The sequence below is a fragment of the Lynx rufus genome, unplaced genomic scaffold (assembly GCF_022079265.1).
Source record: "Lynx rufus isolate CCGP_SWC_20201006 ecotype Redwood Valley unplaced genomic scaffold, mLynRuf1.p SCAF_4, whole genome shotgun sequence".
NCBI lineage: Eukaryota > Metazoa > Chordata > Mammalia > Carnivora > Felidae > Lynx > Lynx rufus.
In genome coordinates this window covers 53,045,272-53,067,215 of record NW_025814856.1, presented here as the reverse complement: position 1 = coordinate 53,067,215, position 21,944 = coordinate 53,045,272, and the positions used below count along the sequence as shown (strand labels likewise).

The following is a 21,944-nucleotide window of genomic DNA, read 5'->3' as shown; positions in this document are numbered from 1 at the left end:
CTGACATTGGCCCCAAATGGGCAGATACTGTGCCCCAACATGAAATGTGTCCCCAACTGGTGGATCTAGGGACTCATGATATCTAGGGACATGAGGTCTAGGAACATCTCAAGGGCACAAATGAAAAAAATGGAGCAAATGGGTGGGACAACTTCATATGTGTTTAATTTGGAACCTGATTCCCAACCTAATACAATTCACAGGCTCATTACATCAGGTTCTGAGGCTCTCTAGGCAGGGAGACAGGTGTTTGACAGAAGAAAGAAAAGGCACGCTGCTCCAATTACCACAAATGCAATGCATTACAAATAAACACATGTTTCCAGGGGCAGAATGAGGAGATCTGAAAAGCCTGAGCCACAAGACTGACTAATTTTTCACACAGGAGGTAAAACTACAATCTTGCCACTTCCACCTCTGATGATGAGTTTAAATGGGAAGGACACCACTGAGTTCATTACAGTGTGGAGACTGGCTGCCCATCAAGAGAGCCCCTTTTACTCCCCTAGTCTTTTGTTTTACACAAGCATTACACATATATCTGATATTCTAAGCCAATTAAGAAGAAGAAATTAGGATAGATCCAAGGCTCTCTCTAATCAAAATCACTTCTTAGTGTGTGAGCTTCGCAATTGCCATAGCTATAAACACTGCTGTGCGGATCAAGGGTCCTGAATCTAAAGGAGCCCAAAATTCATCTAGCAGTGCTAATTCAAATGATATTTACAATTTTTCATTAGTCCTCATCACTATAACTATAATGTTCAAGACCCTTTAAAAAAGAGCCCATTGACCTCTCAACCCATATCATCTAGCATTCCTTTGTTCCCCTTTTCATCATACACATATCTACACTAAGAATACAATACTTCCAAAATAAGTCTTTTCATGCCTTCCTGCCTCGTTCCTCTTCCTGAAATGCCTTATTCCCCTCAATCTCCTAATTCACCCTGTGAATTTCTATTCTTCCTTTAAATTCAGCTCCGATGCCTCCTCTTTGGTTAATCCTTCCCAATCTAGACAAAATTAAGTATACCCCCTCCATTTCCTCAGGTTCAGAGGATAGCATGAAGGCCTTGTGCATACAAGGAAAATGTTAAAGGTAAAAATTTTGCTCATCCTTGTTGTGCCATTCATAATCTTTCACAAAGTTTTCATAAGTAGTACTTTCACTTGTAAGAGATCTTCTAAGTCTAGTGGATTTCAAGAATATATTTGTTATATAATCCTTTGCTTTAACTAAAATCTCAGGAGAAAGGTCAATACACACGCAACAAATAAAACCAGAGTTGCTCTGGTTGTAATAATACAGAGAGGATCCAAAGTATCTCCACTTCAGTCTTCCCACAGTAAGCCCTGAGAATGGTCTGTAGAACCAGTTACCCCAATCCAACACCTTCTTTTTATAAATTATAAAACTTCAATCAGGAGAAGGGGTATGTGATATTTAAGGGCATACAATAATTTAGTACTAGGGCCATGTCTCCTGTCAGCTAGCCCTATTACTTGTCATTCTTGTCTTCCTACTCTTGGGGGTAAAAAGCTACATGAAGAAAACTGATGAGAGAGAGAAATAAGAGGTTTAACTAGCCTTAAAAATGCTATGGGAGCTTCTTCCGTCAGCCTGCCAGCTGGAGCAAAAGATATGCCAGTATAATACCTACCTTGAGACAGTCTTAATGACTGGCTGCTAAGAGATTCAGTGGGGAGGCAGAAGAGACTGAGGGACTGGGGCGGGGGAGGGCATAGGGAGGGTTACCTAGTTAGCAGGCTGCTGTTTGCAGGGACAAATAAGTACTAAGTCTCAGAAGGGGGCCCATGTATATTATGGGCTTTCAGGGTCATCAAGAAGGGGGTATTATAGAAGTTTAGCAGGTATTGGTTATGTTGTGTATCTTGACTTGTGTTGTACTTTATACTTTGCAAAACCGAATGAACTATATATTTATTATTATTTGGCACTTTAATACTTCAATGTTTAAAAAGTTTACCAGGAAAACAGGCCTCTGGAAGAGATAATAGACTGAAGGCCATAAGGCCCCAGAGCTCCTTTAGCCAAGGACTACACTCTCTGACATCCTTGTATCAACCCCTTCTTCACTGTCATGGTCCCACTACTATAAGCCTCCAGTATCTCATAGATGGACAACCAAAATATGCTCCTAAAGTCTCCAGGCCAACACAAGTTCTTCCTCCTCCATTTCTACACTGTCTCCAGATAAACCTTCCCAAGGAAGGCACTGATTGAATCACTCTCTTGCTCCAAAACCTTCACTATTCCCCACTGACTACATCTCTGAGCTTTGCATTCAAGGTTCTTCTTATCAGATCCCAATCTACTATTCCAGGATCAGCTCATGATACCTTCTTATCAAATCACTGACTGCATCTGAACATGGCCCACTCTGCCATACTTGTGTTGTTTTATCTTCTTCTTGTTATTTTCATTCAACCCTAGGAAAAGGACTGAGAAAAAAACTAATCATTTGCAAAAGTAGTAAAAAGCTTAAGAACGTCTATTCACCCCTCAAAATTACCCCCCATCATCCTCCATCCTCCCTCACTATTCCCTTGGGGGAAAATAATACTTTAGAAAGTTCTATTTCATCTTCATATGATAAAGATTGGCAGCAAAATATAAAAAATAAATCTAGCTCCTGGGAAAAAATAAAAGTAACTTTATCTCCCTATTTTTAGTTTCCTACATGAGATGGTGATAACAATGATTTTTTTTTCCACATAGCACTTCAGAGTTTACAAAGCACTGTCATAAACTACTTAATTTCAATAAAATCTCATGATAACCCTAGAAAGTAGACATTCTCATTGATATTTATACATAATGACACCAAGGCTCAGGTGACCACTAAGATTACTTTCCAATTCTCATATTCCTGGGATTCTCTGAGATAGATAAGGTTTATTTCGACAACTTCCTACTACTCTTCTGAGCATCTCTCACCCCATCTCCACTCCTCCACCACCAGGTGTCTATTCTATATTCCATCCATACGGAGTGTTGCTCTCAGTGTGGTTGTAATCTCCAATATGATGCCTGAGACCACCATAGTCATCCTCCTATAGGTATTAATAAATTCCTAGAGGACTCCAAGATTAGAAAATCTTTAAGATCCAAAGAACAAATCTTAAATGGTGACATTTTAGGCAATTTAAGAAGAGATGAGAATAATATTTAGAGAAGGAGCTTATCCAGTGCTCCCAAGAAATTCATATTCCTTCAATAATTTTTTGAGGCCTACTATCAGCCAGCATGCTAAAAAGCTGAGGCAAATAATAAAACATAGCCTTTGCCCTAAAAGAACTCACAGCCTAGTATAGACCCCACGTGTAGTACTGATTTTAGCTCAAAGAATCCAACTCTTGACTCCACCATTACAAAAGTTTTTGCCAAGTTAGACGTAATCCCCAGGAAGACATTCTACCCACTGTCATCCATTCCTCCTCATCAACAATAAATGTCCCATTCAAAATCAAAATGTCCCAAGCAAATCAACAAGTAAACTTCCCAAGTCCAGAGAAATTGTTTCACATATTTATAAACAAACATTAGGGAAAACATTCAACTTTACCTGTATTCATAGAAATGCATGTTAAAACACTCATATTGCTTTGGGGTGGCTGGCTGGCTCAGTCAGTTAAGCATCTGACTCTTGATTTCAGGTCATGATCTCACAGTTTCTGAGTTCAAGTCCCTCATGGATTCTCACTCTCCCTCTCTCTTCTGCTCCTCCCCCACTCTCAAAACAAATAAATACACATATTTTTAAAAAAAAACTCAAATATTGCCTTTACTCCTATTAATATTTAAAAAAATAATAATGTGCTGAAAAGTGAGGTAGAAATGGTTGATGGACTACAAACAGGAAAAACTTTTTATAGGAAACAGTATAGTAATATCTATCAAAAGCTACATATTTCATAATTTTTGATCAAGTAGTTCCTTTCCTGAAAATTGAGTCTTACCTGAAAATTGAGAATGCCTATAGTCTTACTATGCAATAATCATGAAAAATTTGAAGTCAATACAGTTCTCTAATAGAAATATAATTGGATAAATCATGGTACAAGTGCTATGAAAAAAAAAATGTAAGTAACAACATGTAAAAATTATAACTGAAAAAACAATATGAAATTATGGCTACATAAAAATCACAATTATGTAAAAAATAAGTTTGCATATAGTCAAATATTGGAAGAGAATGTGGAAAAATGTAGAAGCAGCTTCTCTATTGCTATGGCAAAATTATGAGAGAAAGATGTTCTGTTTAAAACTTTCTTTAATCATGCTGACATAACTATAAATCCTACTTTATTACATTGCTTGTTTGACTATCTTTCCAAATAAATTATAAGTTTTGTGAAGATAGGACAATGTCTCTTGTGCTCAGCATTATAGTGCCAGTTCCTACAGAATAATTCATGAAAAAATGAATGAAATAACATGGGAAACTTCATAATAAATACCCTCAAGACGGAGAGGGAAAGGAGACCACTAAAAGTAAGCAAAAGGCTGATCTGTAAGTACCTTTTTTTTTTTTAAGCCCTATTGATGGGAAAAACCAAACCAACCATTGAAAAATCTCTGGGAAGTCTTTATTTCCTCAAGACCACTGCTGAGATGCTCCTAAAAAGTGTGGAAAAAGACAGAGGGTGCTAGGTATTCCCAGAATTTGGGAGGAACACATGGAATCAGAAGGGACAGGAGCTTCATATCCTTGCCCTACCCCCAAACCCACTGCCCTTTGACTCTCAGAACTTTGCATATAATTATTGCTGGAATTAAGGGGTAGGATGTAGCAAGAGGGACTGGCTACCTGAAAAAAAGAAGGCAGAAAAAAATAGATCACAGAGAACAGTCTCTTTAGTAGGAACTTAAATTTGACACCATCCTAAAATCTGGCTAAGAAATAAATTTCCAGGTACAAAGGAAAATAAGAAGCTTTAAAGGAATTGAGCTCTGGAGTCAAAAATCCCCTTTCCTGACAACTTAAAATCAGTCTGAAATATACCAGAAACACCAGAAGGATTCTAAATCATAAAAATATTATAAGCATTAACAAAAACACATAGGGAAAGGAGATTATCTTTAAGTTGTTTTTCAACCAACCTACGCAGCACCTGTCACAGGCCATACAGGCTCTTTCCAGCTTAAGCAATTTTTTTATCCATCCTTAGTGCTTTTAGGCAAAAGTGTCCTAATTGACTAATGGCTCAGAAAGTACTTTAGCTACATAGAGAAAAGAGGCACTGAAGTAAGGAGAAAAAAGCACAGAGAAAGAAGAATCTAGATTTTAGATGTCACTCTACCTATTTCATGTTGTAACTATATACACAAATCACAATCTACCTGAGCTTTGGTTTCATAATCAAAACAGGAAGTTATACCAAATTACATCACAAGGTTAAGGTGCCAATTGAATGAGATGACACCTGCAAGTCAAAGTACATAAGAAATTATCAAGTTTTACTTATATGTATGACTTTATTACAGAATCCTAAATTTCCTTCCAGGGTCAAAGTTAAGTTGAGTATATTTTTTTCAACCAAAATGACTGCATAAGTCATCTAGGAGCTAAAGGAAAATCAGCCTTATCCTACTTTGCCAAGTCAACTGACAAATTATTCTTTCAAAGAGAAGACTTTTCATGTGGGCAAGTAGCAATAAGGAAGGACTCTCCTCTGCTCCCAATCTTAGGGCTGGAATTCCACTATTCGTTATTTAGGATTAGAGAAATTGTTCTATTTTCCAACTCCTTCTATGAAAAAGCAAAAACCTGTGAAAAGGAATTGCCAATAACCATTCACAACTTCTAGCTGAGCAAAGATTAACTTAGCCTACTGAAAATTAAAGGCTAGGAGATAGGGATACCGACAATAATCTGGCCTACAATTTCCATGAACCTCCTGGCTTCGAGGTGGTTCCAACCACTACTGTGTCCAGCCACTAAAATTTCCTCCAAATTCCTCATTTCAGCTCCTAAAAATCACCAGACTAATTCTTGCACTGAAAAATAAGACCTCCTGTCCCAAATTGTTTCAGAAAAATATGTTTACCTCTGGAATGAGTGCCACCCAAGTCACAGGACATATGTCCATGGACTCAGAATGGAAGGTGTCAACAGGGAGAGAAGGCACAGAAAAGTAAAACAGCAACAACCACAACAAAATTCACCACCTCCACAGTTCTTACTATAATCAACAGCCCTGATACTAGGAAAAATATATTTGCTCCCCTAAATTCCTATTCCTAATAACTAGAAAAACTGCCCATGACAATACTTAAGAGGAAATTGAGAATTCTTCTTCATATCAACTCTCAATCCTACCTGTTGCAATAGCTTCAATCCATATATATTTAAATCTGTGTGTTACAGTTTGCTATTTGACCTCACAACAATCCATGAAGAAAGAAGGGCAGGCATTATTACTACAATTTTAAGGATGAAGAAACTGAGATTCAGAAAAGGATAGCAACTTGCTATACCTGAATTCACCCAGACCATCTGACTCCAAATCTCCTATGCTTTACAGAACATTATGATGCTTCTTGAGGTTTTTTGGTTCCCTTCTTTCCAAAAAGTATCAGTCTCAACCTTCCTGTCACCACCTTCCATGGCACTGTTCATTGGCTTTTTGTGTCAGAACCCAGAAGTTTCTACAAGAGAATTTCAAGGCAGCATTAAAGAGAAATCATTAAGCTTAATATCCTTGGAAAACAAAGATGTCTGTTAAATGGCTGAAAGAACTGATATTCTTGTCCACTTAATATAAGCTTCCAACTACATTAGCTATCCACCTAGTCCTATGACACCAGCAACTCTGTCTAGGAAGCTAGTAGAAAAATATACAAAATCCAAAGTCAAAGAAGTCTAGTCCTGGGTTCTAGTCCTGACTCTATCACTTCCTGGCTATGTGAGCTTGGCTCATCTCCCCATCTTAATTCCTTCATGCATAAAATGAGGATAACATTAATTATGCCCCACAAATACTATCATGTGGAGGATTAAATGAGACAATGAATGTGATAGCACTCAAAGAACAAAGCTATCTCAAAAATATCTTCCCCCAAGACTTTCAAAACACTAGTAATCAATGTTTTCTAAACTATATGTAACCAACTACTACAACCAAAATGAAGGAATATTCATCTAGGTTTGTCCTATTTTTTCTAAATTATTTTTAGTGTCATGGAAATCTGTCTACAAATAATTTTACTTGACTTGAAGTCTCCTACAAATACTCATATGGTATGCTGTTGTCAAAATCTGCTCATCAGGGTGGAACACTTATTGAACATCTCTATGTCCCAGACTATGATTAGATGTTTTCAGTTTATTTCAATAGGTTCTCATAAGAACCCTTTGAGATATATTTTATTTCCTCTTTACAGATGAAGAAACTGAAGTTCAGACAGAGTAAGAAATTGCCCAAGGTCAAATGTGTGTCTCTGTCATTGAAGATAAGAAACATCAAGGTGTTCAGGGGCAAGCAATTTGGAACACTGTTCTCTAGTGATTACACAACAAGTTGATTAAAAGCATGGACTCAGAACTAGATTACCTGGGTTCAAACCCTGGATTCACTATGAGCTTTAGTTTCCTCACTTGTAAAATTAAGTTAATAATAATAACCTATTTCATAACCTAGTAAATAAGTTAATAAATCTGTATAGAACAATGCCTGCCTGTCATATACCCAATAGATTATGTATTATGATCATCATTTCTCCCACTCTGCTTACCCAAACTTTCTCTTTTCCCTGCCCTGAAACCTGTACACTAACTAGCTTAAATCTTCTCTACACACACATCACCCATTACTGTTATGCTTTTGCTTTCTTTTCCTGTTAAGTGAAATGCATCTCTCCTTCCTCATTAATCTAAATCTCCCTCAGCCTTCAAAGGCTAGCTCAGACCTACCCCTTATGCGAAACATTTTCTGACTTCCTCAGCCCACAGCAATCTCTTCCTTCATCTGAAAAACCCTTTATACTGTCAAACAATCTAAACTGTAGAACTCACTTGATTTCTAAAAATCACTTGATTTCTGAAGATAAATGATTTAACCCAAATCCCTAATTTTTGAAATAGAAATTGAAGCTTAAAACTTAAATTGCCTTTGGTGACACAAAAAGTTAACTGGCAGATACTCTCCTAATTTTTGTCTTCCTTGAGATTCTGCACAACTTCTCAAGGCTGAAAGCATATATTCTATAATTATCTAAGTATTTAACTGGTTTTGTGGTCTTAATGGCAACTAACACACTGAAGTTAGATGTTTGCTGATTGATTAGCAGATCAATCTTTCATTGGTGCCCTTTTGTCTAATAGGTAAAGCATTAATTAGCACTCAATAGAATTTAAATTCTCACCATCAGGGAATAATAGGGGCTGAAGAGGGAAATATATCCATATGTAACCCTAGAGTTGTGTCACAGAGTCTACCACATCCCACTACATACCCTCAAATTTGGAGCCCTGCACCATGAGACTTGGGGCATAGGACACTCCAGCATGTCTCCCCCCCCCCCCCCCACATACAGCTCCCTCTCTGGATTATTACTGGAACCTGGAAGTATAAAAGAAACAGTATTCAATTGAGTTTTTATTATATTAGGGCGGATTACCTCAAGCTAAAGTTATTGCATAAAGTTGCTAGGTCTCTTGAACAGAGAAATAAATAAGAGGTATATATCCTGGAAAGTTATTATAGCTGTAATTAGGAGGACTGGAATGGATGAATGGTCCTAGACAGAAGGAAAAAAGAAAGAACTGACTCCAAAATTTGAGAAAGGCTCAAGTAAGCAAAGACATGTTAGTGGCTAGGCTGAAAGAGGGGAAGAAATCAAGAGTACACGGCTATTCTCCCAAGAACAAGCATGGAGTGTTTATGCCCATCAAAAAAGGGTATGTTAGAGAGTGGAAGAGTAGGTTTATCATCAAGGGAGGCTAGTAACAATAATTAATGCTTTTATACCATTTTACAATTTATAAAAATATTTTTGGGGCCCCTGGGTGGTTCAGTCGGTTAAGTGCCCGACTTCGGCTCAGGTCATGATCTTGCAGTTTGTGAGGTTCGAGCCCTGCATTGGGTTCTGTGCTGACAGCTCAGAGCCTGGAGCCTGCTTTGGATTCTGTGTCTCCCTCTCTCTGCTCTGCCCCCGCTCATATACTCACACTCACTCTCTCTCTCTGTCTCTCAGAAATTTTTTCATAAGTCATTGTCTGATACAACAAATAATTATTGAAAACCTTCTTTGTCATACCAAATGCTGGGGATACCAAAATTAAAGTTATAGTCTTTGTCTTCAAGGAGATCTCAGTGTTGAAGGTGAGAAGATGAGAAGAGAGACAAGTAAAACCTGATTATAATACAACAAGTTAATTGCTATGAGACAAGCAAGTATATTATGGTTTCTAACACAAATTGAAAGAACTAAGGAAGGAGTAAATCTAGGCTTGACTCTATTAACAGTCAACAACTGAACTGAGTCTTGAAAATTATCCAGGCAAAAACACAGAAGAAGCCTTTCAGGTAGTAGGAGTAGTAAAACATAGGGGCATGGCACATTCCATTAAACCTGAGTAGTTTGTCATGGCTATCAAAGTGGGTGGGGGTCAAAGACAGTTAGAACTGAAGAGGTAAGCAAAGTCAGATCATGAAAAGTTTACTGTGTATGTCAACATTTTTCAGTCACAATGTTGTTTAGTTCTCCAGAATTATCCTTTGGGTAAACCAAAAGAATTTTTTCACTAAGGAGAAAGAAACAAGCATGTTGGGTGGCCCAAGATGAGTATTTCATGCTGAGGGAAGAGAAGAACTTCAGAAAAATGAGCTTCTTGAGAACTAAGTGTCAATATAATCTATGGAGGAGAACCTCAACCCTTAATTTTATTCTATTTGCCTTTGCTCTGTTCAAAGCTCCCATGGGCTAGATAATATTTTCCAGTATTGTGGGCTGGTATGGCTCTCATTCAGAGCTAAATCTCTAAAGATTTATGATTTGGACTGTTTGAAAATTGGTAATTAAGTTAATTTGTATTTCATACAGCATAAGAGAAAAAGCATTTTAAGAGTTATATTTGGGGTGCCTGGGTGGCTCAGTCGGTTAAGCGTCCGACTTCAGCTCAGGTCATGATCTCACGGTCCGTGAGTTCGAGCCCCACGTTGGGCTCTGTGCTGACAGCTCAGAGCCTGGAGCCTGTTTCGGATTCTGTGTCTCCCTCTCTCTGACCCTCCCCTGTTCATGCTCTGTCTCTCCCTGTCTCAAAAATAAATAAAACGTTAAAAAAAAATAAAAGAGTTATATTTGCAGTAAGTAAAGATGATTTCCAACATAATAACATATACTCTAATCCTAGAATACTTCTTCCTCACCATTGTTCCCTTCTATCCTTTTTTTCATTCTCTAGATCTCACTCTACTAGGTTCAATTTGGCAAAGATTTACTGAACTCAAACTATGTGTCAGACACTCTGCTGGATGCTAAGGATATAAAAATGAATAAAACCCTAAGCCTGCTGCAAAGAACTCTCTATCACATAAACCAATCATTGTGTTGAGTCCAGTGATAAAGATATCCACATGACTGAAAGAGGGCATGGAGCGGACAGAGATGCCCGATATATTCCAGGAGCTAAGAGAAGGATTTCTGATAAAGGAAATATTCATCTCAGTCTCAAAAGGTGAATATGCATTTAGTCAAGAAAAGGAAGGAAAGTAGAAGAAAAGCAATTGCAGGAGGAGTGGACAGCATAAACAAAGGGAAGGAATGCCATAATGTGTATATGGAACTGCAAATAGTTCAATAATCCTGTAAACTGAAGTTTAGGGATGGAAATGGTTAGGAGATTGAAGAAGTAAGCAGGAGTCAAATCACAGGAGGCCATGAACTTTACATATCAGACATGGGATAGGACATTAAGCAAAGGAGTCAAAGAGTCACATTTGTATTTTAAATAGCTCATTCAAGCTATTAAGTGGAAATCATGATGAGGTGTGCAAAAGTTCTAGGTGAAATTAATGAGAAATTGAAACAGACAACTAATGGTGTCCTCAGTTGAGACAGAGAATATAAGAAGAGCTGGAATAGGAAGGCAAGATAAGGAATTCAATACTGAAACAAATGACCTTGAGTCACCTTTAACCACCCAAATGGAGATGTCCAGCAGGCAACTAAACATACATGTAAAGATCAGGACAATGTTCTGGTCTAAAGGTTGAGATTTGGGAACTGATTGCATTTAGGAAATAACTGAAATCTTGAGAGTGGATGGACCAGGGAAAATATGTAGAGTGAAAAAGGAAATGGGCAGAAGATGGGGCCCTGAGGAACACCTACATTTAATGAGGTAAGCAAAGGAAAAGACCAAGAAGAGAAGGAACTTTAAAAAGACAGTATGAAAAAAAGATTGCCATATTCAGAAACCAAGGGACTTCCAAATAGAAGATAAACAGTATCAAGCCAATCAGTTAAAGTATAGACTGACACCTTCCTTTGGATTTAGCAATGAGGTAACCTAGCAAGAACAATTTCAGTATTATGGAAAAGGTAAAAGCTCTCAGTGCAAGGGGGCAAATATAGGATAAGGAAGTGGGGACAAGAGTGAGATTTCTCTTTCATATCTGGAAGAGTGATTAAGAAGGCAAAGAGCAGATTTTGCTTGTTCCTTTCTTTACAAGGATGGACCAACCAGTAGAAAACGAGAGTATGAAAAGAAGGAAATAGAAGGGGTGAAATTTAGAGCAAAGACATGGAGAAGGCTGGAGGAGATGGGGCTTTTTTAAACAATAGACAGTATCCTCATGCTCTGAAAATGGGATAAAGAAAATGAGCATTGAGGTAAGAGAGAGAAGCAGAACAAGAGCATTTTAAAGGAACTGTGTAATAATAGCAGAGAATACTGAAACCCAAGTTACGTGTTCAGAAAGAGTGTAATCCAGAATATAGCCAAAGCTTAGGATTGAGAGAGTAGTGAGTCTGAATGATGAGTCTGAAAAGATAAACTGGAGGTTGTAAATAATCCTCACAAGCAACAATGAGTTAGAGAAGAATGTTTAAAAGGAAATTAACTCTAGAAAATCAGTGAATGCTTTTGTTTTAAGAATACTCTGAAATTGGTTAAGCTTTGGGTCAAGTCATGATCTCATGATTCATGTGTTCAAGCCCAGCATCTGGCTCTGTGCTGACAGCTCAGAGCCTGGAGCCTGCTTCAGTTTCTGAGTCTGTCTCTCTCTCTGCCCCTCCCTTGCTCGTGCTCTCTCAAAAATAAGTAAATGTAAAAAAAAAAATTTTTTAAAGAATATTCTGAATGCAATATGAAAGATAGATTGAATAGGAGAAAATAATACAGGAACACCTTTTAAAGCCATTCTATGTTTCTCTCTTCCTTCATTTCTCCCTCTGTGACCACCCTTCCTTAATTAGTCACAAGTGAAACTGCAGCAGAGCTATTTTAGAATTCATTTATTAAATAAAATAAGGATTTATGTGGCCCTGTCCCTAATTGTTAATATAGCTGAGTCAAATGGGTAATGTTTCTTATTTAAAAAAAACAAAAAAAAAAACAGACTAAATTATGTTTCCTTTCAAAAAATACCAAAGAAAACCTTCAAAAATTCTGGGTATGAACAGACTTCAATCTAAAAAAATTAAGATATTTCTCACCCCTGAAATGTGCAAAATAGATAATAAAACTGCACAATAAGATCTGGGGAACTCAACAAAAGGACCAAGATAGGTTGGGTACCTGCATGTGGAAACAAAGAAGGATGCAACAATCACTAGTATGGCTCTTTACCCTTTACAAAATGCTTCTCCAAAACCTTGTTTTATTCAATTCTCATGACATCACTATGAGATATATATGCTATTATTCCATTTTACACATAAGGGAATTTTTGTCTGTATTATTCCAGAACCCAAAATACTGTCTGGCATATAGTAAGTGTCTAATGAAAAATGTGTCAAATAGAGGGAAAGGGGGCTCAGTGAGGTTATGTAACTCTGATAGGGTCATATGGTTGATGGTGGAGCCAGGTCTCAACCCTAGGTCTTCTGACCCTCAGTCCTATATGTTCATATTGTTTCATGCTGCTGAAAAGAGAAGTGTAGAGTGACTGAATATAATCATAATCTGCTTTGTAATTTTACATGAACTGATTACAATTTCAGAAATGCCTGCTGTCAAGCAACAAACAAGGCCAGTATACTTCCTCCCATTCATAGGCACGCTGAATGAGCATCTTTAGAGTTCAGAGATCTATGGTATTTGCTCACTTTTATTCTTTCTATAGGTCTCCTGCTCTATTCTAGGTTACTTCCTTCTGCTGCATTGAAGTAATGTCTGCAGAATAGAGAAACCTTTTTTATCATCCTCTCCTCTCTCTGGAAAACTATATGTAGCCTTGTGGTATTCAATTGCATCTATGTGGAAAGCTAAAACAAAGAATGACAATGCCATCCAATGAGTATGCAGAAGGTCTTACAAGATTTAGAGGGGCACATATAGCATGAGTGCCATTAAACACTAAAAACAGTATGCAACTCTACATCCTGAGGCCACTACATTTAACCATGCCCTCACTCTCTTTAAGGATATGATCCTGGGGCACCTGGGTGGCTCAGTCGGTTAAGCAGCCGACTTCGGCTCAGGTCACGATCTCACAGTCCGTGAGTTTGAGCCCCGCGTCGGGCTCTGTGCTGACAGCTCAGAGCCTGGAGCCTGTTTCAGATTCTGTGTCTCCCTCTCTCTGACCCTCCCCCGTTCATGCTCTGTCTCTGTCTCAAAAATAAATAAACGTTAAAAAAATTAAAAAAAAAGGATATGATCCTGAAAAAGCTGTGTGTATATAAAATTTTTGTAAATTGAGTAACTCCAAAAGCAGTGGGGTGCTTACTATTTAAGTAAATCACTGGATTCTACTCCTGAAATCATTATCGCACTATATGCTAACTCACTCAGGTATAAATTTAAAAATATATATATATTTTTTTAAAATTAATGAATCATATGGTAAATCCTTTTGCAAAAGAAACAACCTTTTTTATAATAAAAAATAATCTAATTTTTTCTGCTGGCAAGTTTGCCTTGTGTGTGTGTGTAGGAATCTGGCAATCTGGGTTCAGATCCTGAAATTTCAGCTTAACAGCTTAACTATTTAATATTGAGCAAGTGAGTACTTTTATGAGATTGTTTACTCATCTATGAAATATTCTTTCTACTGTTCAGGATCACTGTGAGAATAAAGTAAGACAATGTGTATGTGTATGTTATATAAACTGCTCAGCACAGTGTATATGGCAGGGATCAAGAAATAAAGGCTTTCAGCCAATACTTCAACATACGTATACAAAAGTTCTTAGGTCTATCAGGAAGAAAGAAATTCAACCACATGTCCCCAATTCCCATCTTTGAGGAGGTAAGAAAGAGCTACTGAATGGAGAGTACTCAAAGATGAGCCTTTCATCCAAAGACATGTTTAGTCATTTATTGACCTATGCCTCTTCTTCCAAAGATTTACAAGCATTATGCCATAGAATAAATTATAAAGTTTTTTTTAAAGAAAATAGCACAAAACTGTAACATGGAAATAATATAGTGCTGTAAAGGATCTTAGAGAATGTCTGTTTCAATCCTCTCATTTGACAGATTTTACAAAATCAACCAAGGAGGCAAAATAGTTTACCTAAGGATACACAATGGCACATTTTTAACGGCCTAATCATTTCTACCCACATCTTCATTTCCCAGGACAACCCACCTCTGTGTTCTCATAGCATCGTACACAGGCTAATTACCATACTATAATAAATCCTATTTAAATATCTGTCCTCTTTGGGGCACCTGGGTGCCTCAGTCAGTTAAGCATCTGACTTTGGCTCAGGTCATCATTTTATGGTTAGGGAGTTCGAGCCCCGCGTCAGGCTCTGTGTTGACAGCTCAGAGCCTGGAGCCTGCTTCAGATTCTGTGTCTCTCTCTCTCTCTGCCCTTCCCCCCGCTCATACTCTGTCTCTGTATCTCTCAAAAATAAATAAACGTTAAAAAAATTTTTTTAAATGTCTGTCTTCTTCCCTCTTGGACTGGAGGATCCTCATAAACAAGGCCTATGCCCAACTTATCCTTATATCTCCAGCATCTGGCTTATGTTAGATGTTCAGCTGCACTGAACATATCCCAGTTAACTGTTTTACCAATTTTAGAGGAAGGTATACAACTCTGGAAAACTTACTGTTTGGGTCTCCACTACTTCTTGCTTAGCAAGATACTGAAAAGGCTAATGTTATTAAAGATCTGAACTTGGTACAGAAAGACAGGAAGCAATCTCAAGTAGAGAGGGACACTGGTAAAAATGGGTCCCTGAAAGGAAGGTCATCATTGTACCACAGTCCGACTAACCTTATTATATTTTTGGATTTTGATTACTAGGCCTCTAAGAATCTCCTTCAACCATTTTACAATAACCTTTCCTGAAACAACAATAACACAAATAAGACAGTGAAATTGGTGTGAATATAACATGATACTCGTGTGGCTCTTTTTAAAGTATTCATTAAAGAACTCTACAAAGAATCTTTAAAACAGACAAAAATAGTATTTTTAAGGAGAAAAAGGATTAATTTGAGGGATCTGCTTAAAGAGTGACTTAAGAGTAGAAAGACCTCTTTAAGGAAGATGCGGTCGCAGCTATAGTGGAGCCCTGGATGCCTTGCTCCTGCTCCTGACTCACCAGTGTTCACTCTTGCCCAGGAACAAGATGATCAGGAAGCCACTCCACAGCCATGGCTTTTAAAAGCACTGGGAAAACACTCAGGAACCAGAGGCAGGAATTCAACAATTCAGAATAACTCTAACCAGCCACAACCCGGTATCTTTGGAGAACGTATGTGCTGACTTGACCAGAGGTACAAAGGAAAAGAATCTCAAAGTGAAAGGACCAGTTCAGTTGCCAAGACTCTGAGAATCACTAAAGGAAAATCTCCTTGTGGTGAAGGTTCTAAGACTTGGAATCATTTTCAGATGAGGATCCACAAGTGACTTACTGATTTTCAGTCCTTCTGGGATTGTTAAACAAATTACCTCCATCAGGATTGAGCCAGGAGTGAAGGTTGAAGTCACCATTGCAGATGCTTAAATCAATCTTTTCAGTAAATTTTATCAGTTATTAAAAAAACAAAAAGAGTAGAAAGAAATTTGAGTTGGAGTCAGATGATGTAAGTTCTAGTCTCCATTCTCTAACTTCTTATTGGTGGGCAAATCATTCCATTTCTCCACAGCTAGATGATCATTCAGGTTCTTTCGAGTTCAAATGCGATAATTATAAAAGGAAAAGTCTCTATCAGTCCTTGAAAGAATCAGGGATGGAAAAAGATAAAAGTTAGAAAGGTAGAAAGATAGCAAAACAGAGGGACAGAGTGGTACTGTGGTATAGTGGGGAGAGATAGCTTAGAAGAGAGACTGAAGTTCTAGATTCCAGTTCTGGTTTTGCCATTAACTAGTTCATAACCTTGAACAACTCACTGTCCCCTCTTCAGATCAAGATTTCTCCCATTTATAAAGTACCCAGATGATCTTCCAGCTCTAACCATCTAGAATTCTAAGCTATTGCCTACTGCTCTTACGAACAATGAAATTTTATGGAATCAGTGTGTTTATGTTCACCAGTCAGAAACAGGACACACAGACAAAATATTTAGCAGACAGAAACCTCAAACCTCATTTGAGCTTCCTCCCAAGTTCCAATTCAAATATTTTTCTAGAGCCTCTCACAAGCACTGGTTCAGACTACTATACTTTGAATTCCCCTATTGTTAATAATATGGCCAAAGTTGGACCATAAAAGAATGAAAGTAGGTGCTGCCTAGTAATTCATCGATCCAGTCTTTTCACGGCCTTTGTCTTTTCTACCACTGTACTTTCCTTATACTATCCATTCTCTGGACTGAGCCAAACCTATCTTTTTTTATTCGAATTCTTCAAGGTTCAATTCAAATCTCAATATTTCCATGAAGCATTCCCTTCCCACTTCTAGCCCGCACCCATTTTTCATTCTTTTAAACTTCTATAGTACTACACTGCTATGGTAGAGATTCAATAATATTTGTAAAAAGCTTATTAATACAACATTTCACATACAGCAGTTACCCAATAAATGACAGTAGTTGGTGTTGTTGCCACACCTTTAGCACTAATTACATACCGTTTAGTTCAGTGTATCTTAAATTCAATGTGCAGGTGAATCACTTAGAGATTTTATTCAAATGCAAATTATGATTCAGTAGGCATGAGGACCTGATAATCTGTAGTTTAATAAGATCCTGGTTGATGTCAATGCTGTTAATCCAAGGACTATTATCCTTTGAATACAAGGGGTAGTTTTTAGTAAATTAAAAAAAAAAATGTATGCTTATCTATCCATCTCGACAGAAAGATCTTAAGAGATACTATGTCTTTTTCTTAGAATATATACCTTATACAGAGAAGATGCTCCATAAACACCTGTGGATTTACCATATCTGCAGTTTCTAGAACATCTAGATAGTCTCTAGAATGCCTGTGCTACACTGATTTTCAAACCAAACATTGAGAGATGCTAAGATGAAAAATTTCACTTCATCACTGTTATTGAAATCGCTGAAAATGGAGTCAGGAAAATCTGAGAGAAAACTTACCTTTTCACCAGTGAGAGTGTAATATGCAGAAAAAACAACATATCCAAATGGACGTTTGTTCCTTGTTTAAACACAGAGATCATAAGTTCAGTGATTTTATTTTATTTTATCATTTTTTTAGAGAGAGAGAGCAAGAGCAGGGGAGGGGCCAGGGAGGGGGGGAGGGGGAGGGAGAGAGAAAGAGAAAAAATATCTTAAGCAGGCTCCATGCTCAGCATGGAACCTGACTCAGGGCTCAACCCCACAACCCTGGGATCATAACCTGTGCTGAAATCAAGAGTTAGATGCCCAACTGACTGAGTCACCCACGTGCTCCTAGAGTTCAATCTTAACTGCACTTCAACCTTAGGCATGAACCTTAAAAGAAAACATGCATTGTCAGGCAATATGTATATATTTTTAAAATATTAACAATAATTACTAATAAGGGATATAATGATCTTGATTTCATTTTTTAGTGAAGCAGATACATTTTTTCAATGATTCTTCACTGTGCAATTAACCTAAAGATCTTTAGCAACCAATGAAAACACAGTTCAATCAAAAGAGACAGAAATATCCTCCCAATTTTCCCAACAACCTAGTCAGTGGCAAAGTCCCCAAATTCCATTGTTCACAATTACACTGGTAAACATTAGAAGTAATCTTAATCTATATTAAAGTTGCTCTGAAGGCTGCCTATTTAAAGCCCTTCTTTTAAATCTCCAATTATTTAAATGCTTGTTAAAACCCTCTTTATTTTAGCATTCTATAATTCAGATGAGACTGATATTCTTAAATTCTACTGGGAAGCTACACTCTGACTTCCTAGTCAAGCATCAGGAAAATAATAGTAGGCACATATGACACCTGCTCACTGAATGGTATCTAGACAGTTTAAACAATAAAACAAATTTACTAAAATTTGCCTTTAGAGCAAAAAGCACCTTGTTAAGGCACTCTGCTTGTCATAAGCAGGCACCTGCTCCTTAACTTACAGAGAACTTCCAATAAAACCATTCAACAATATTTAACTGAGATGTTTTTAACACATTTAGGCATGATATCAGACAAAATCTGCAATCCTGAGAATTGCTATTAAGTACAGAAACAGAGAAGCATCAAATGCTGTCAAGCACTAAACTCAAACTGGGTTTTTGAGTTTTAATAAATCAATGTTATTACTTCAGAGGAAATCCGAAAACAGCTGGGAGTCAGCCCAAAGGAAAATGGCTTCTATTACTTCCATCAGAAGTCTAGTCTCCAGGGCAAAGCAAATTCTCTGGTTCATGCCGGGCAGGCAGTCTTCCTAGAGAATAAAATACCCAAGAAGAGTTTCAAATCTCAAGCCACTGAAGCAGTTAGTGATAAACACAAATCTACAGCAGCCACATCATACACGTACAAATGAGTGTCTTCCTACCTGCAGGTACCTAACTGGTAATTAAACCCAAAACAAATGCCTTCAACAGGATAGGAGATCAGGACAAGGTACAGGAGTGTCAGATTCTTGCATAAAAAAATGAAGCACCAATATCATTCCCATTTTTCCCCTCCTTTTCCTGGCCTTTCTTCAAGACTCATCTTTTGTGAAGCTTTCTCCTATAACTCTGGCTCTCCCATTCACTTCATTTATTGAATGCCTGAAACACTAGTCTGAAATAATTCTAGATTCTTTTTTGTTAACCATTTCATGTTTCCATTTTGTCTCCCCAAATGTGAGCTCTCTGTAAGGCCCCTACAGTGCCTACCCTATAGAGGGAGCTAATTATTAATATTGCCAATAATATAATAACAAAATAGTAAGGGAACATAGCATAGTGGAGTGGCACTACTGGAGTCAAACGGGCCAGTTCAAATCGTGGGTCTACTATCTGCTGGCTCTATGACTTGGAACACGTTATCCATTTTTTGTAAGCCTCAGTTTTGTGGTAAGAATTTAATGAGCTATATATTAGAGCACCTAGTACAGGGTTTGACATATAACATATGTTCAGTAAAGCTTAGTTACCAACCTTTCTCACTTAATAAGCACTTGCTGATTTGAACTAAGAGTAATTACAGGGGGCTCCCTATGGTACCATCATATACTCTTAACTTTCCGCAAACACTCCTGCAAGTACCTTTGTCATTTCCTAACAAAGATCCCTTAAGATTTTTTATTCCACTGTTCTGAGAAAAGGCAACTACGCAAGTCACCCAAATGACTATTCAAAGTAGTCATATTAGGGGCCAGCCGGAGTGCATCTCCACATCTACATCTCACTTCCACCACACCCACGCCAGTACTCCCTCCCTCCAAGTCTCCCAGTGAGAAAATGATAGAGAAAAGCAGTGAAGCAAGCCAAAAGAGGAAATGGAGATAAACAGCTCTGTGGTCCCTCTGTGCCTCACTCTCGAGAGGAAGCACTTGGGTCCAGTCTGTAACCTCAACCCCTGTGAGAACGAAAAAAATAAAACCCTTCCCGTATTCCTGGGGCGGGGGCAACCAGGCTCTTGCCTCTTCATGTCTTCAAGCCCTTCACCCATCAATTCCACCATCACCACCCACCCCATTCATCCCCTGGGCCAACTTCCTGCTACATAAAATAGAACCTCTTTAAACTGATGTGTCTTAAATGAACCTCATTCAGCTTTTACCAACTAGAGGTAACATTTCCCCCCAGCCTTCACCATTCTAAGTTGAATATCCCTTAAAAAAAGAAAGAAAGAAAGAAAGAAAGAAAGAAAGAAAGAAAGAAAGAAAGAAAGAAAGAAAGAAAGAAAGAAAGAAAGAAAGAAAGAATTCTTGAAGTTGCCATCTACTGCATGAAGGTAGATCTCTGTTTGTGCCCCTTTAATGATCCAGAATATTTTACCTCAGTCATCTTTCCAGCTGGAAAAGGCCATCACTTCCACAACCCCCTCCCACACACATATTTTTTCCTAAAACAAAAACAAATGAAAAAAATCCACAAATCCCCTCCCTGCTGCACAAAATACAAGAATTTTAATATTCTTAAATAGACTTAAGCCATGCTCCATGGGAACAAGTCTCTGTACACCTGGGCTTTCACATGTTTTCCTTGACCAACGTCGATGTCACTACGGATACAAGCCCTCATCCAGCCAGGTGAAATCTATCCCCACCACCCTCTCCCCGCACAACACCGATCTCCACTGCAAATTCACTCCGTGACTCACGATATAGAATTGTTGTTGGCTTTGAATGTTTCACCTGAGCTTTGATGTGTCTAGGCTGAAAGTCGGCTTCCTCTGCACCACCTCCCCTTCGAAAACAAACAAAACTCTATTTTTTAAGATTTTTCCCTGTTGCTGAAAGTAGCTCTTTTTATGTGTCGTGAGGGATTTGAGAGAATCGAGGAAATATTTCACCTCAGGATTCACCTTTCCACCGCGCCCCCCCCCCCCCCGCCATACGCACGCTCACCCGCCATCTCCCCACTGCGGGACCATGCAGACCCCCCTTCTCCCGGGTCCGAAACGTTTCCTTGGCGCCCTGGGACCGCCTTCCCCGCGGCCTCCACAGCTGCCCGGCAGGCCCCGGGAGCCCCGAGCGGCGGCGGCGGCGGCGGCGGCCGGGCACCTACCAGTCGGTGTGAGGCTCGTCGACGACCAGCAGCACCTTGGCCTTCCTGGCGGCGGCGGGCGCGGGCGCGGGCGCGTCCACCAGGCCGGCCGAGGCGGCTGTCTGCTTCACGGCTTGGGACAGCGAGCTAAAGAAGCTGCTGCCCACCGACGGCGCCGGGGCCGCCTGTGGCGCGGGTTGCGGCGCGGGAGCCGAGGCCGGCGGCGGCCTCCGCTCGGGGCCCGGCGAGGCGGCCGGGGGCGCCGACGAGGACGAGGCCGAGGCCGCGCCCGGACCGGGGGGCGGCGGCGGCGGCTGCTGGGGCTCGGGCCGCTGCAGGTCGGTCATGTAGCCATTGGGCAGGTTGGCGATGAAGCTGCTGTCCGACAGCCGGCGCCTCAGGAAGTTCATCATCTGGCTTGAGGGGCTGGGGGCGCGCGAGGCGGCGAGGCCGGGCGGCGCGGAGGGCGAGACTGAGGCGGCGACGGCGGCTGGAGCGCTGAGGCGGCTGAGGCGGTTGAGGAGGCTGCGGCCGGGTCCGCGGCGCGCTAGCCCAGCAGACAGCCGCGGTGCACTGGGCCGGGCGGGCCGGGGGGCTGGAGGCTCCGCGCCAGGGAGCGGGCGGGGCCTGGGGCGGGGCCACTGCTCGCCCCGCCCCGCGCCGCAGAGCGGGCGCCGCCCCCGACTCGCCGCCTGAGCGCCGG

At 39.5% G+C, this 21,944-nt stretch overlaps 1 protein-coding gene across 1 annotated transcript in view; it reads right to left on the bottom strand.

Annotated features, from left to right (window-relative positions):
* The window catches only part of SYN2 (synapsin II), a 196,584-nt gene extending 174,930 nt beyond the window's left edge, over positions 1 to 21,654 (bottom strand). Inside the window, exon 1 of the mRNA XM_047096546.1 lies at positions 21,263 to 21,654. Within this exon, the coding sequence (XP_046952502.1) occupies positions 21,263 to 21,654 (392 nt within the window). The remainder of the gene's footprint in view (positions 1 to 21,262) is intronic.
* Positions 21,655 to 21,944: the final 290 nt, after the last annotated feature.